At 28.6% G+C, this 16,755-nt stretch overlaps 1 protein-coding gene across 2 annotated transcripts; it reads right to left on the reverse strand.

Moving 5' to 3' along the window:
* Positions 1 to 5,760: 5,760 nt before the first annotated feature.
* Syt4 (synaptotagmin 4) lies at positions 5,761 to 16,507 on the reverse strand. 2 transcript variants are annotated; one of them, XM_008180397.3, is made up of 9 exons: positions 16,351 to 16,507; positions 10,822 to 11,081; positions 10,643 to 10,752; positions 8,818 to 8,934; positions 7,676 to 7,892; positions 7,443 to 7,601; positions 7,137 to 7,263; positions 6,629 to 6,822; positions 5,761 to 6,564 (listed from the first exon to the last, which is right to left on the reverse strand). In XM_008180397.3, the coding sequence occupies exons 1-9, from the start codon at positions 16,421 to 16,423 to the stop codon at positions 6,442 to 6,444; spliced, it is 1,380 nt and encodes a 459-aa protein (XP_008178619.1). In that variant the 5' UTR covers positions 16,424 to 16,507; the 3' UTR covers positions 5,761 to 6,441.
* Between the last annotated feature and the right edge of the window lie 248 nt (positions 16,508 to 16,755).

The raw sequence follows: 16,755 nt of genomic DNA on the forward strand, positions 1-16,755 counted from the left end.
AAAAATTATATTATATTATAAAATTAATAAATCATAAATAATGATATACATACAAATCAATATAAATTTAATACATCGGTTGAGATTTTATAAAAAAAAATGTCAATAATAAATTATAAATTTAATAAATTGGTTGATTTTTTAATCCCACTTTTTTCACATATTCTACACGATTTATTTGACCATCCTGGTATTTCTTCCATTGTACAATTCTTTATCAGATTATACATTTGTCGATTAAGATTAAACGTTTGGAGTTTTTAAACAATATAGTTCTAAATTTAATATCTGTTATTTAATATCTATTAACCGTGGCACAAAGGTACCTAGGATTTTGGCGCTTATATACGATATAATTTTGGCACTTTTGTACGAACCGACTTTTTTTTTCTTATCTCATTTTGGCGCTTATGTCTTCCACCGGATTATTTCCTATGTATATTATATTTTGCGTCAAGTTCTACGAACAAAAACTAATAATGATAAAATAATTATTGTAATGAGTGAATCGATGCAGATAGTGGAAAAAACTAACAACTTTGTAGCTGTTTATTAATAGCCAGAACGGTGATCCTAATAATTACGATTATACCATTTTTAATCAAATCAAATAACTGAATATCAAATATTAAATAACTGAACGCAAACATGAAACAATAATTTTGAAACAACAGACTACATATTATGGTCTGAATAAGTAATTTGTGTCGGTCCGTCGCCTTGGTAAACATGAATATTGGAAATTTTTTCAATTGTGTACTTACTACCAATATGACGTGTATTATACAATTATTATATTTTTAGTAAAAAAAAATGAAAACCGTATTATTTTATATTATTGTAATATACTTTTTCTTTTCAAAATTAGTATCACTATAATCTACCTACCGATTCGAAATATAATTGCTTATCATTTTTCTAACAACTGGTCGAGTTAGTTATCGCTCTTTAATTATACACACATTTCCCTTCCCAATTGTACAGGTCTGATACTGTCAACTTTAAAGTAGGCATGTAAAAAATGTGGATCTTTGTAATGGAAGTCAACCAATCATCACTTAGGTATATAAAATAAATATAATAATTTAAAATTTAAGGTTGTTAAGCTGATAGGTTAGGTTAAACTAACCTTGCTAATTTGAAGCAAAATGTCTTCAAATAGGTATACTAATCGTGTACTGTTAGTTTCTCATTAATGCAGTCAGTCATACACTTTTCCAACTACCTATTGATTGTATGTTTCTTGTGTGCTGGTAAGTTTCCTTGTATTACTGCTGCGAAATTTAATATAATTTAATTTTGGAATACCGTTTAAAGTCTCCATAAAACAAAAAACAAATATTAGGATGTGCGCTGGTAAATTCTTTATATATGATTTCATATTGCAAAAAATTGCTCAAGAACTTGAATTTAAAATATCTGACCTGAATAGAACGGGAACCAATTCAGTTCATCTTAATAAAATACGTTTTTTAAACGGGAACCAGTTCGACATACGTGTTGTGGGGGCTCGGAAACCAATTAGGTACCAGCTCACGAACTTTCCAGTGTCCATGATAAGCAAAATGGTCGCAAAAGTCCATAATTGGTTTAAGTCCGCGCCACATGTCCCTTGATTATCCATATTATCATATTGTCATTAAATTATTATTACATGACATTACGATATGCCGGTCAAAAGTTACGATCATATCGTGGAACTATCAATTATAAAATAGTAAATACAAAGCAGAATTACAGAATTAGTGGAATATATAAAAATGGTTTTGAATCTATACCCAAAAAAGCATAGGTTGTAGCACAATAGCTCTTATGAAAAAGTACGAATTCCGTAAACATTAGAATTAGATAATAGATATTAACAAAGAATAACGATTTTAGTAGTAAAAATATTGTTCACGGGTATTTGAAACATTAAAACTATATATTATTATATTCTATTCGTGCAGCAATGACATTTTCGAATGCAATTTTTTCGTCAAAAATTAACTCAACCTACTGTATTGTTTACTATAATGTCTTAAAGAGCAAAATGAATTACTTTAATAGGAATGATTTCATAAATTGTACTTGGTATTAAGGCTGACAGACCTACTAGAATCGTTTTTTGTTAACTATAATAAAATTGTAGCCTCAATGAATTAAATTGTTTTTTTTTCAGTTTAATTTGTGACTGACTTATAGATAAAAATACCGTTTAAACTTAAAAATTTGTAGAAAAAATAAAAATTATTGGTGGAGATGGAATAGAGGCGACGGCTAACGTTAAGGAAACGGTTACCCCCTCCGGTCTTTAGACCAACTTGGAATTGGGAAACACGACGTGACGACAACTTTTTGTTGCGCGTCCATTCATATGTGTCCTCGAATGATTTGTTGTCGGTGAGCGAGTCGCCCGAAATGAGTGAGCAGTGATGTAGCGACATCCACCGCCGGGAACAGAGTTTTGTTAAAGGACCCGACGACAGAGGACGACCGACCACACCACCGATCCCACCCCACCACTTGACCTGCGCTCAAACCCGTTACTACGCGGTCGACTGGGAGGAGGAAGCCATACGACCGATTAGACGTATCGTCGCCGCACCCAATCCTCACAAACCACTGGTTGATCGCGACTATATATATGTGCGTTTGCCGGGGAACGATATAGCAAAAGCACAGAATAGATGAAATTTCATCTATTCTGTGGCAGAAGCGCCGCAGACAACTGTTCTGTAAACACCGTTGCTCCTACGCCGTACGGACGGTGCGCACTCTACCGGTGTGAACGTGATGCCCACCATCGTCGACGGTTGTTTTTTAGGGTTCCGTACGGCGCAGTTGATAATATATTTCCCTGAACGCTTTAACAACAAATAACAAAACAGAATAAAATAAATATTAAAGTGGAGCCCCCATACAACAGACATGATATTTTTGCCGTTTTTATAGATAATGGTACGGAACCCTCCGACTCGCACTTTGCCGGTTTTTCAGATTTGATTTTATGGCTCTTGTGCGATAGGTACCGATCGATACCACTGTTGATACTATTCACGATTTAAGGGGAATTCACACCTCGTCGTATCGTGTGAACCCCTCTTAAATTTATCTTTAATCGTGATACTATTGGAGTACACATCCCATGACTATTAAATGTATTGTTATCGGTTGTGGGGTTGAGAACTTCTAGCAATTATAAACCTGAAAATATGCACTAAGAAAAAACGCTAAAAAAAACAACAAATAATATTATGCACTTAAAATATAATGATCTAAAAAAATGTATAACATGACTTTTGGCACTTACACTATACAATTAATATGAAAACAAAAATATAAAAAGTCAGTTTGAATGGTGTACCTACCTAGTACAAAAATATTTTTCAATTTTAAATTTTCCAAATGTATACATATTAATATTATGCTCTTAATTTGTCAAAGATCAACATATTATTTTACGCTTAAAATTTTTCAAAATAGGTATGTTCTTATTTGTCCAAACTGACTTTATTATATTGAAAACTGGCAAAATACCTATGTTCTTTTTATATATATATATATACTCAGATGTGCATTCATATGCAATGGCGACTTATTATATTATGATACCCACAATAATATGCAAAATATAATTTTCAGTGTAACTTACTATTGTTATGAAACATATTTATACATCATTCGTATTGTTCTGCGACCTTTCTAGACAAATATGAAATAACTAGATCCTCAGCCCTACTTATATCTATTTATCATACAAAAGGATAACGCGTGACTGACGGACTGGCTGGCTGATCAATCAACGCACAGCTCAAGCTACTGGACGGATAGGGCTGAAATTTGGCACACAGATACTGTCACATGCACACAGTTGTACACGGGCACAACTATATATAGATACCTACTAAAGATACACCCGACACCGAATAATAATAATATATTTATCATGAAATATGGACGTCATAATGGATTATAACCTATGTTAATATTTTTAATGTTTTTTAATGTTTCTGCGAACAAAAATTAATGATAATAATATTATGAATCGAGATAACAGATGGCGTAAAAAATCGAACAACTTTGTCACTGTTTATTAATAATTACAATTGTAATCGGTATTGTCGGTATTGATAATAATAATTACATTTCTACCACTTTTATATTTCTACCAAATCGTGACCGATAAAATGAACGCAAACAATAATAATGAAACAACAGACTACATGGTCCGAATAAGTGATAACTAATAATTTATGTCGGCCCGTCGTAGTGGAGCGCATGCCGCAGCATCACATCCGTCTGCGTTTGTCCGTTTGCGAGTTGACGTTTCCTCGATCACGGAGATAAAGAGCAAAACGCCCTTGGCTTACCCAAACTATTAATTAAACAAACAAAACATAATATAACAGGATACGATTGCATAATTTACATAACCGATATCAATTTCCTCTCCAATTGTGTTACCGTTGATCAACTGCTGCAGTACATATTATATTGTTGTGACAGAATGCCTACATTTAATATTATTTGATTAAGCATAAAATCTTGACTATAATATAGTTAATAAAACGTACTATCATGTATGGCTGCGGGAACATCGTCGCATCTACATGTTCACCTTCGACGAGACCGAATATAGATGGTACCTATATACGTAATTTTGGTCGTTTTAATTAAAATATATCGTATAAAGCATTCGAATGCTAAAACGAATTGGTTAGTAAAATCCCGAAATTGGGTATGATCGCCACTATAGTACACAATGACGTATAATAAAGAATAGGTTAGGTTAGGTTAGGTTACTATATTAAATAGTATAACAATGTTATATATATAACATTGTTATACTGTTTTATTGTTACTTGATTACAATTGTATTGTTCAACTAGGAAAACCTATTATTTGGAACTAGCCTTGATAATGAAACACTAGAATTTTAAATTTACTTTAAATAAAAATCACTACTTTGATTTCTAAGACATTTTATATTAATGCTACTAAACTTTTTATTATAATATGTGTTATGTACAACAACAAAATACTAATCAACAAGAAATATTAAAGGATTTTTCTTTTCATTTGTACCTAACATTATGTTCAATAAGATATTGTTATAAAAATAATATATCTAAGTAGGTGTACATTAAACTTGGACGAGAAGAAGCACAAACTAATTAATATAGGTAATGCTTTATTGTTTAAAAAACTATTTTTAAACAATTATTTTTATATTTATTCAACTTATAATAGTATGTACCTATAATACAAATAAAACATGACATTTTGTAATTATAAATACTATTTGCTTTAACATATTTTTAATTTTAATTATTCTAAGCTATTAATTGTAATATAATTGCTATTAATAAAAAAATAATAATAAAAATGATATTGTAAATATTAGATATGACTACAAAAATTTATAATAATATTATCAAATAAACAGCTATATAATATATATAATTATGTTATTATTATAATAATAATTGATACTTCCGTATTTTTTGTTATTATGCATAATGCATTAATATATTTTGGAGTGTTTAGTAGTATATAGTACCTATATATTATACTTTTCCACACACATTTATTTTGAGGTGTGTGTGTGTGTGTGTGTGTGTGTGTGTGTGTGTGTGTGTGTGTGTGTGTGAGTGTGTTTGTGTGTGCGCACGCGCAAGAATTAATCATTCTCTAAACATTTTATAAACAAAAAAATACGGTGGATAAATAATTTATACATCTAGGTATATTATTTGTATTAAATGTTGTTTTTTTTTATATATATATATATAGTGTAATAGCACATGGTGAATATTATGTTGTTTGCATGACAACTTAGCTTCCTACATTACATCATACCTATAGTCTTAACAATAACACTAAATGTTATAACTCATGCACAAGCTGTTTCATATTAAAAACAAATTAAACAAGATGGATTATAAAACATGCGATGTTAAATTGGCTGAGATAAAAAAAAAAATTAATAATAATAAGTTAGATAAAATATGTTGGCTGCACATTTACCTTGCCATCTTCAACAATTCGATTTTGTTATATTTTTATTTTCATCTTATCTTATTTGATCGTTTATTCCATTTAACACACCCTGTTTGTATTTGTCAATAGTCTGGTTCAAAGGTTCGGCAATAATAAAATAAAACTAAACAGTATGCTTCACATTTTATGTCGATTCATGTTTACCAATAACATGCCCTATGAATGTTTAATTTAACATAACGTCTAAAATGGACATATAAATATATATTGGGCCATATTGTCAATTATACGTTTGGACAATGTACAGAGTATATTTTGGAAATTACTATGATAGATTGTTTCCATACATAGAGGTGAACTTTGGTACAAAATGGAAATCAAAACCAAAAATTATAGGAAGAGTATAGATAACATTATTTATTCTTGTTGCAATATCCTTTTTCTTGGTTCGTTGATGGTTCAGACAACCAATTTGTGCCAATCGGCAATTTGCCTTCGCGGTGCATTCATTACTTCTTTCCAGTGACGTTCGGCGGTAACAGATGGATTGTCCGGGTGTCCCATTAAAACTCGTCCGATAATCTAAAAACATTAACATTAATATTATAACTATATACAAACTAGATTTTTTTTTTAAATAACTTACTTCGTTTTTAGTGACTCTGTCGTGATCGAAAACACAAAACTCAATACACACGTTATGTAGATCAACAACGGTCGAAGGCAAATCAAACACAAATGATTCATTATAAACAGGGTTCAATGTACGTTTCTTCATGTGAGTCCGTTTCTTTGATATACGTGTTCCATCAACTAAGAAATTAATCTTCACAAATGGATCTAAAAATAAAATTATTATATAAAATATATAACCAGTAAAACCATATTTTAAATAATATTGCATAGCACCTCTAAAATAATAATATATTTAAAGTCAAAAATTAATTTTTTAATAAAAGCTATATAAAACAATTAAAACGAAAGCAATATTTTTAGATTTAATTTTATGCTGAACTATGATAGTATGATTTGATATTTTATAGGTAACAAATTTTTTTCAACTTACAATTGTGTTACCATAATTTATATTGTATTTTATGAAATGGACTAACTTACTAAGATAATATATGATTTATTTTAATTTTTAAACGCACCAGCTAGTCCAGTTAAGTCCATCTTAGGTAAATTTCTAGCCTTCAGCACAACAACTGTTACTCTTCTGGTTGCTGGTTGCCAACATAAAGATACCAATAATTCTCCTCGATTGGCGATTTGTGACTGCTAAAAACCAATATATAAAACAACATTGTAATTTTTGTATCAACCTTCGAATAAAAAAGTCCACTAATTTATTAATAATCCATTTATCAATTATTAATAAAAACTAATTAAAAACGACATTCGCTGATGTAACACTATGTGACTGAAATAGTAAATAATAATCTTATCATTGCACATACTTTAACACTACGAAGTATGATATCCTTCTGAATAGAAATTTGTTCTTTTTCAATTGATTCCAACACATCCTTTTCATTCAGTGTAAAGAAAACTTCACCAATTAGGCTGTCTCTGGAGTAACGATCAAAACTCAGTATGGCGAAATGCAATGTCATGGACTAAAATAAAATTATCTTTTAGTATAGGTAATTTATAAGCAAATAGTAAAACTATAATATTATTATCTTATCACTTGAAGCTTATTAGTTTGAATTCCAAAGAATGTAAAGTCTTCATCGTACACCGGATTCCTTGTTTTCCTCAATACTCGTGTCTTAACTTTATGCTCCTTATCAGGCAATAACTGCAATTTTACGTAAGGATCGCTAGTGCCAGAATTTTTCTCTTTAGGTGTTAAGTCCATGCATTTGTTTATGTTGACCAGAAGAACTTTTTTGTCTTTTTTGTACCTAAAAATAAACACTTTCTTAAAAGTTTTATTGAAGATGTAATCCTAATTTCTTATTTTCACCAGAAAAACACTATTTTATATAATTTTTATACCTTCAATAACTACTTCCATATGTTTACCATATAACTTAATTAAACCAAGTTTAAAATATTTTATTTACTCAAGTTTTTCATTGTTTGTGACGCATAAAAAAGTAATTGAAAACGAATCAGGTAGGTACCTACTTTATTTTTATTAATTTAAAATGTTAATATTACAATTTATAATCAACATTTTCTAGATCTCCTGTATGAATTATTCACAACCAATAATTTAATTTAATTTAAATTATTCTGGTGCTGGTTATATTTTTTTCTTTTATTCAAAAGTGTAGATGTTACGTTGTTATAACTCATAATATAATATATAGTGCCTTAATTAAAATAAACAAAAAATTACTTTTCGAGCTGTAACCATTAAATAATATAAGTTTTATTAAGATAAAACTATAAAAGGCTCTTAACATTCGTCCCAAATGTATTGCTTATGAATAAGTTTATATTATAACAGTGCAGTCAGTAAAACTTTGTATATTATAATAAAATAAATTAATAAAAAAGGATAAAAGATACCTACTTCATTTTTAATTAATATTTTCTTTGACCCTTTAATAATACCTATATATTATAATCAATTTTATTAAGTGACTGTTAGCTTTTCATAATAATAACATAAATATATTTTTGAAAGTACATTAACACCACTTTTATTCTTTATGTACAATGGAACTAAGTAAACACTCATTTAAATCTGGTTATAATATGAATTATGTTTTGCTTCAATTAATAATAAAATAAATCGATGCAAAAGTGAAATGAGTTAATAGGTGATGAATTATGCAGTAAAATTCATATAAAATAATTAATACTTGTTAGTAAACTTACCGAAGTTTGAAAAAAAGTACTCCCATTTTACCAGGTGTATCATTTGGTCCAGTTTCGTTTTGTGGCTGATTATTTTTCGATGATAACTTATTATCTGTTTCATTCTCATGGACAACTCTATAAATATAACATATATTATTATAATATTTTAAAATATATATATGATATATTATATTTATATACAATTAAAACAAAATAAATAGCATATACAGAGTAATAATCACATTATGCCAAATATGTTCCAACTTTTAATACCTTTATCGATGCCACATAACAATAATCGAAAATCAAAACATAAATAAAAATGTAATAGAAAAAATGTCAACCTAAATTACTGCCACCTTTTTTGAGTTCAAAAATTGATCAGCCCTTTGATCAATCCTGTCAGCATAATTTATATATTATATATTTACAGCTATAATATATAATTATTAATTATATTACATAAATCAGTAAAAAATACTGTCAACTGACAAAGATTTATTTACATTCCAACAAGAAGTATTAAAGGCATAAAACATGTAATTAAAAAAAGGTGGGTAAGTGGATGTCGCTCTGCTGTACATTTGGTTACAAGTGGGTCACTGTAATAGATAGTATTAAATTTGAATTCAATGATATAATATCATTGTATCAGAAAAACGATTCTAAGCGAAAACGGTCAGTCAGCATACAGTTATGATATTAAGGTAACTAAAGTAATTTATATATAACCAATGTACGTGGAACCTTGTTTTAAATTTTCAATCCTTAGCTATAAAAATTGAACATTTCATAAATTTTTAACTACAAATAATTATTACATTTTAAATTTGATAAATTTTGTCAAAATTCTAACTTTAAATGCTTATAAGAAAAAATTGTGCTATGTATTTTTAATAATTTTCAACTGCTATCGTAACAATATACTAGGAGCCTTCTATTAAACTTTCAAGCTGTTTTAACCAACAAATACAATTTTATTGATACTGTTGAAGAAAATCTAAGCATCTTTACTGTCCTAAAAGGTGATGACAGACACAAAAATTAAAAAATTAAAAAAAACACATCATTGTAAATTCAATACATTCATCGCTCCGCTCAGAATCTAATATTTGATAGCAATAAATGAATTATTATACTAATTTTATTATTTTATTATTTTATATTCTTTTATTATTATTTTATATTCTACCAAAAGGTTTGTAGTATTTCTCAACCGTCATCCTTCAAAATATATTTGTAGATATGATCAAATAGTTTTTATTTTTAAGTACCTAGGTGGCTAGGTATAATATTATAGTATATTAATTCAAATCGATAACATTTAGAAGTAAAATGTTCTTTACTAAGCTCCAAGACCTTGTAATTTTACTTTGCTTATGAGTTATAACTTTATAAGATATTATCTAATATGCTTTATGTTGAAGACATATTTTTTCCCCACCAATATAAAAGCTTATAAACTAATAATAAACTATCCTTGAAGTTGATAAATATTTTCAATCTTTTGTGTGTTTTTCTCCACAAAAACTATATTAATATAATTCAATGTACAAAATATTATGTGTATCGCTAATTTATCTATACTAGCTTTATGGTTTCATTCTTCTACTCATTTTGAATTTTAAAAGATATTTTTACAATTAATTTCTGATCCACTCATGTGTATAATATACAATTATTTTACAGTTTAACGTAGAAAAGTAAATATTTTCTATCAATGTACAGATACACCCAATGTTAATAATTGTATAAATCAGTATAATATTAAATGATTAAATGAGCTATTCCCCAGTTTTCTGAAACAACATTTAAAAAGTAAATAAAAAAATATTTATCTTACGACAACGTATGTGTTGGTGGCTGCACAGTTTTTTGTTCACAGGTTGGGCTTATAGTTGGTGAATGTCTAGACGTTTTCTCTGATCCAGTGGGGCTTATACTTCCATCACCCTTAAAAATCAAAAATTAGAATAAGTGTGTGTACAATAAAGAATACTTCATAAGAATAGGTATTATTACAACAGGGGTCTTGCTGCCTGTAGGACTTGGGCTTTTTTTCAAATAATGTGATCCAGTTGGGTTTTTGACAGCCTTGACGGCTGTGGTCGGCTTTCGATGATAAAACGCCAAATGTGGCTCTGATGCTGCAGTAGGGAGTTTGCTTTTGTTTTTAAACCATAACAGTTTTTTCTTTGCGCAAATATGACTTGCGACAATCAAAATTCCCAATACAATAACTGCACATCCTCCTGTATACAACATTTCAGTCGTTCCATAATCTGAAATAAAATCATTTTTTTTACTAATCAAAACTGATTGTGATGTTAACTATATAGGTACTAAGTTTGATCAAATGTATACTTCCATATCCTACTTTGAAAATATACTTCCGTGATTTCTAAATCCTAACACATCTTATACCTACATCTATTTTGTTGTTTTTCACAATAAACAGTATATATTATAGTGTATTTTATTAAATATACCTACGTTTATAATGCTATTTATAATACATTTTGTAATTACACATTTTAATCAATGTTAAATTATGCGGCCGCCAAATAAAAATTCAAAATGTATAATGTTATAAAATATAAGTTGTATGTATAATAGTACAATCTTATTATATTAAATATATTATTTGTATATATATTTCATTATGTGTACCAATATTTTGCAATTTTACAAATAACTCAAATATTAGGTTCTAATAATATTAGTCAGTGAAGATATATAAATAAAATTCCAAGTATATTTTTTATGTTTGTTATTCTGATGTTTATTAAATATAACGTTATAAAAAATGTGCGTGTTGAAACTTCTTTCGGAGATATCAAATTGATAACAAAAATAATCACGGTATTTGTCATTTAAATACTGATAGACGAAAATTATATAAGTGTTGAAAATTCATCATATAATAAATAATGATAAAATAATTAATATTATAATTATTACTTCTTCATATTATTAAGGCCCACACACGCTTCAGTGGTCAGGATAGGTTAGATTCGATTAGGTTGATTAAATGTGACCAGATAATTTACCCCTACGTCTATCTTGTTTTAATTCTGTGATGCGAGAAATCTGTCAAAAAATCTGTCGTTTTATGTGTCTAGTGTCTACCCTCCATAAAGAAAGAGGGTACATTTAAAAACAATCTTAATGAGTTTAATATTGTTCAGTTTAAAATTTACACTATTTAGTGTAATTTTACAGTTAATTACAAACATGTTAATTAATTAAATTGTAAAATAAAAACAGAACTTAAATCAAAGATAAACACAATTAATAACTATTTTTAATTATGTAAAAATGATCAAACTTAATAAAGTACAATACATATTATATTATGTACTTAAGCTAAGTAATGTAAAAAAGTTCATTTTAATATACCTACCTAGGTAAATCCAATCTTCTAAAAGGTTTCTAGAATTTGAATAAAATAAAAACATAACGTGCCTTTTGAGCCTATAGTTACAGTTTAAATATCGAATGAAACCCAGACTATAAAACTAATAATAGTTATTAGTTATTATTTCCGAACCAACAGTTTATAAAGCTAAATTAAACTGTACTGATACCGTTTATACAGGATGTAAATTTAGATTAATGGATTTTAATTAAAATGTTATAATTCCGTTGTTATTAAAATTCATAAGTAAATTATTATTTAAGTACCTCAGAACATAAAATAGTATAATTATTTTTGATTTGTGGAAATTACAGCTCGATCACACTCAGTTACAATTGATTGATTGGTGTGCGTGGGGTTAGTGCGGGCATGTTTTATTGATGAGAAGGGATGCTTTGGTATGGGAGGGATGGCAGAATTGACCAAAGTCGACGCTACCCTCGAAATATATTATATTGTTATGGCCACATATTATGTTACAATATAATCTTACCCTACAAGGGTACATCTGAATCGTAAAACACAAAATCAGAATTTTTAAAAAGAATATTCACTGCTATTCTTATAATAATTATTAACTTATTTTTAAAATACCTATTTATTTATGTTTTAGTAATTTATTTTACGTTATAAAAACTCTAATAATTACAACGTACAATCTTTTTAGCAGTTAAGCAAATTGGAAAATAAAAAAGGTAAGAAAGTTGGTAACCGAGCTGCTGTACAGTAGTAAGGTGTCGAGTATAACCGTAATTATTAAGTAAATCACTGTAACGTATGTGTTAAATTTGTAACATTGTTACAACAAAGTTAGGTTGAATTAAAATTTTGTCGAAAAAATTGCATTTGAAATACCATTGTGAGTATAAAGTATAATAATGTACGTTTAAAGTTAAAAAATTAAAATTAACGAATAATATTTTTAAATTACAACAAAATAACTATAATAACTATAATATCGCTATTCTTGTTTAAATAATATATGTATTTCAGCCGAAAATTGAACTTGAAATGTCCATAAAAAAAACTGTATTTATAAATGTTTTAGATCTTTTGGCTACAGTATCAAATGCTTATGAGAAACCTTGTATTAGATTTTCCAACTTTAGCTATACAAATCGAACATTATATACATTTTTAACCACAAAATAATCTGTACATTTACGTGATTTTTACGAATTTTGTCAAAATTTGAACTTCAAATATTTTAAAAATAAACTGTGCCTTAATATCTTTGAGTATCTATAAAAACAACTAATGAGGGACCTAATATTAAAATTTCAAGCTTTTTGGCACAGCAAAAATTTGTCAGTAGACGTTAATAAATAAACAAATTTCAAATTTCAAATTTTATAAACAACTCAAAAAGTTATCAATTATCATGTATATAAAATGGGAAAATTAACATTTTGAAAAAAGGTGAAGTATCTAGATAAAAGTTTTAGGTTATTTGCTTTGAGTGATTATGTCGAATACCGGTTTTGCGTCATTGCGTGTATATTCCCGTTTTTGCTTAACTGCATGTATTTTCTAGTTACTTTTAAAATTAGGTACTGTGAATTTATTACTTTAAACCCCCCTCCCTTCAACAGAATTATCAATTAGGTTCAGTTTTCTATCAGAAAACACTCACAGAAAATCGAAGCAATGTTACTGCCCCAAAAGGTGATAAAAAAAAACACATCATTGTGAAATCAATATATTCATTGCCCCGCTCAGAATCTAAAATAATATAAATAATAAATATATATAGGTAGATACCAATATTAAATAATGTAAGTTGAAATGTACAAGGCAAGTAAATAAATAACGAACTTTTTAAATGTTTAAGATTTTTATGAATTTAGTAACTTTTAAATGGAACATATTATAAAAATATTACCTACTTATTCCAAAAATGTCATTAATATAACAACTATCTTGAGGAATTTTAATAATACATTTCCCTAACATTATTATTTTACAATAATTTTATACCGTAGGTACATATTGATTTCGGGAGGAATAATGGAATACAATGAAAAAGATACGTTGTTGACGATATTTAAATTTTAATCATCAATATTTATATTATATAAATATATTGCAAACTGTTATTTTGGAATTTTAAAAAATATTGCAACAACATAATAATTTAATTTTAAATAGGTATGTATAAAAAGATTATGCATTATACTAGTATAATACTAATTACTATTATAGACCTTTGATCTAAGTATCATAAAGACCATATTATTATCAACAACCTAAGCAAATTTACAAATAATAATTCTTATTTTTAAAATAAAATATGCAATTTAAAAATGTGATTTTACTTGAATTAATATTATTTTTTTGGCTCAGGGGATTAAAATTGTTATTTTTAAGTAATTTTGTGTTAACATTTAAACTTTTATAATACCTAACAACAAACTTGCCGAAAACGAATAAATTCAACCCTAAGGGTACCCGTTTTGTAACTATTAATTATACAGTGTTTAGCAATTAGTATGGTTTGGATGTATATTGTATATAACCTAAACATAATTATGCAATTATTACGATTAGATTAATATTATAATAATATTTAGTAGTTTATTTAATAGTTTAGTACGTATTATATACAGTACTCGACTTGGCAACATTTAAGTGAAGGGACTGTTTATTTTTTAAAAAAAGACGTTCCCATCACTTGTTAAACGTTATTGAGCAGTGGGGGCTAAACCCCCGCACTCCCTAATACCCCTTTTTAAGTCACATAAAAAAATATGTATAAGTAATCAATCTAGAAAAAATAAATAAATAGAAGTTAACATAACACATAGGTAATAAAAGTAAATAAATTAATAGTTTAGTAATCCGTGGTTATGAAATAGTCCATAAGAAAAATTATGATGGTAACTCGCGCATTTCGATACAAATGCAGAATTATGAAGCGTACCGTGCGTTGCCCTTAAAAAAATAATATTAAGGATACGCTAAAATTTCTGAAAAAAATGTGTTTGGGTGTACTCCGTCCCCCTGCGTTCACCCCAAAGTCGAGCACTTATTCTATTCGTAATTCATATAGTATAATATTAGATCGGTGCATATTTCCACATAATTTATATGAAACATATTAAACCTTTTAAATCGATAAACTCGGTATAATATATAGTCCCACATTTTCTCAGAATTTCAACAAGTTAGAATGTTCCATTTATATTATAGAAACATCAAACGTGTTTAACTACGTCAAATACGTAGAATGTTAAACGTTTGATTTAACTTTAAATGTTTTACAACGGTGATATACATTCATTTTAGAAATTTATTATAGTAGTATCTAGTGAATAAACGAGAAAGTCGAAAATCGAATGAAGAATAAAAGGTAAATCATTGATTTCACGAAAATGTAATTTCTAAATAAATTCCTAATTTATAATTTTGTATTCAATATTAATTGAAATACCAGCTTTATTTAAATTAAATTACCACCGGATTAAGAGCATCCACCTCGTTCCGCGAACATCCATTATTCATAAATGTACATATTTGTATTTCAAACGATGTACTAATTTTCTAAATACAGCTACATAATATTATAATATAATTTCGATATTTATACACTTTATGAAATGTATATTATAATAATATGCATAGGTACACAGTACACTGTAACTATAATATGTCTATTTATAAATATATTAGGTACCTTTATAATATAATGTTTCAAACCTAAGCACCGCAACACCTGTCGTTAAATGATACTAAATCCGGGTAAACATATTAACGTTAACCATCGATAAATATTAATATTGACAAAAATGAAATTTGTAATATTTTCGATTAACGTGCACATAAAAAAGCCACTTGACGGGAATAACGATTTCTCTCGGCAAAGTGATCTACTATTTTCGTATTCATATTGTTACTATACTATGATATTGTCATATTGATATATTAGTATTTCGACTACGACCATTAAGGTTTATGACTACAACATGCACGGGCGGTGGATGATATAAATAATATTATTATTATGATCATAATAATTATCATACAATGATACTACAATCGCGAACTATAATTATAACAGCATGATAATATCATTATTATTATTATTATTATTGTACAACGTATCGTTGGTTTTTCCCGACGATTGCGCTACTCACTTGCGAACAACAGATCGCCATGTTCGGTTTTCTCGGCCACAGGGTCTTGACTCACGAATCCCGTGGCAGGCATGGCGTACGGACCGGACGGACGCGCGCGGCACAACTTACCAAAGAACCGCCGGACGACTGTCGTGTCCCAAGCGCCGCGAAGGATGTCGGGCGGTGACGGGTCCTGGGTGGTCGGGGCGGCGAGGAGGAGATTCGTGGTCGGTCGGGTGGGAACGACGCGGGTTAGGTGGGGTGAGTTGTTGTGTGGGGAGGGGGCGGGGGCGCGCTCGATAAAATGAATGATACACGTTTCCCCGCTGTATATCGTGGTGCCACCCGCGGACGCCGTCGCCGCCGATGCCACCCGCCGGCATAGCGCGCGGACAAGCGCACAACCGACTTTGCCGGAAAAAC

The sequence above is a fragment of the Acyrthosiphon pisum genome, chromosome A1, assembly GCF_005508785.2.
Source record: "Acyrthosiphon pisum isolate AL4f chromosome A1, pea_aphid_22Mar2018_4r6ur, whole genome shotgun sequence".
NCBI lineage: Eukaryota > Metazoa > Arthropoda > Insecta > Hemiptera > Aphididae > Acyrthosiphon > Acyrthosiphon pisum.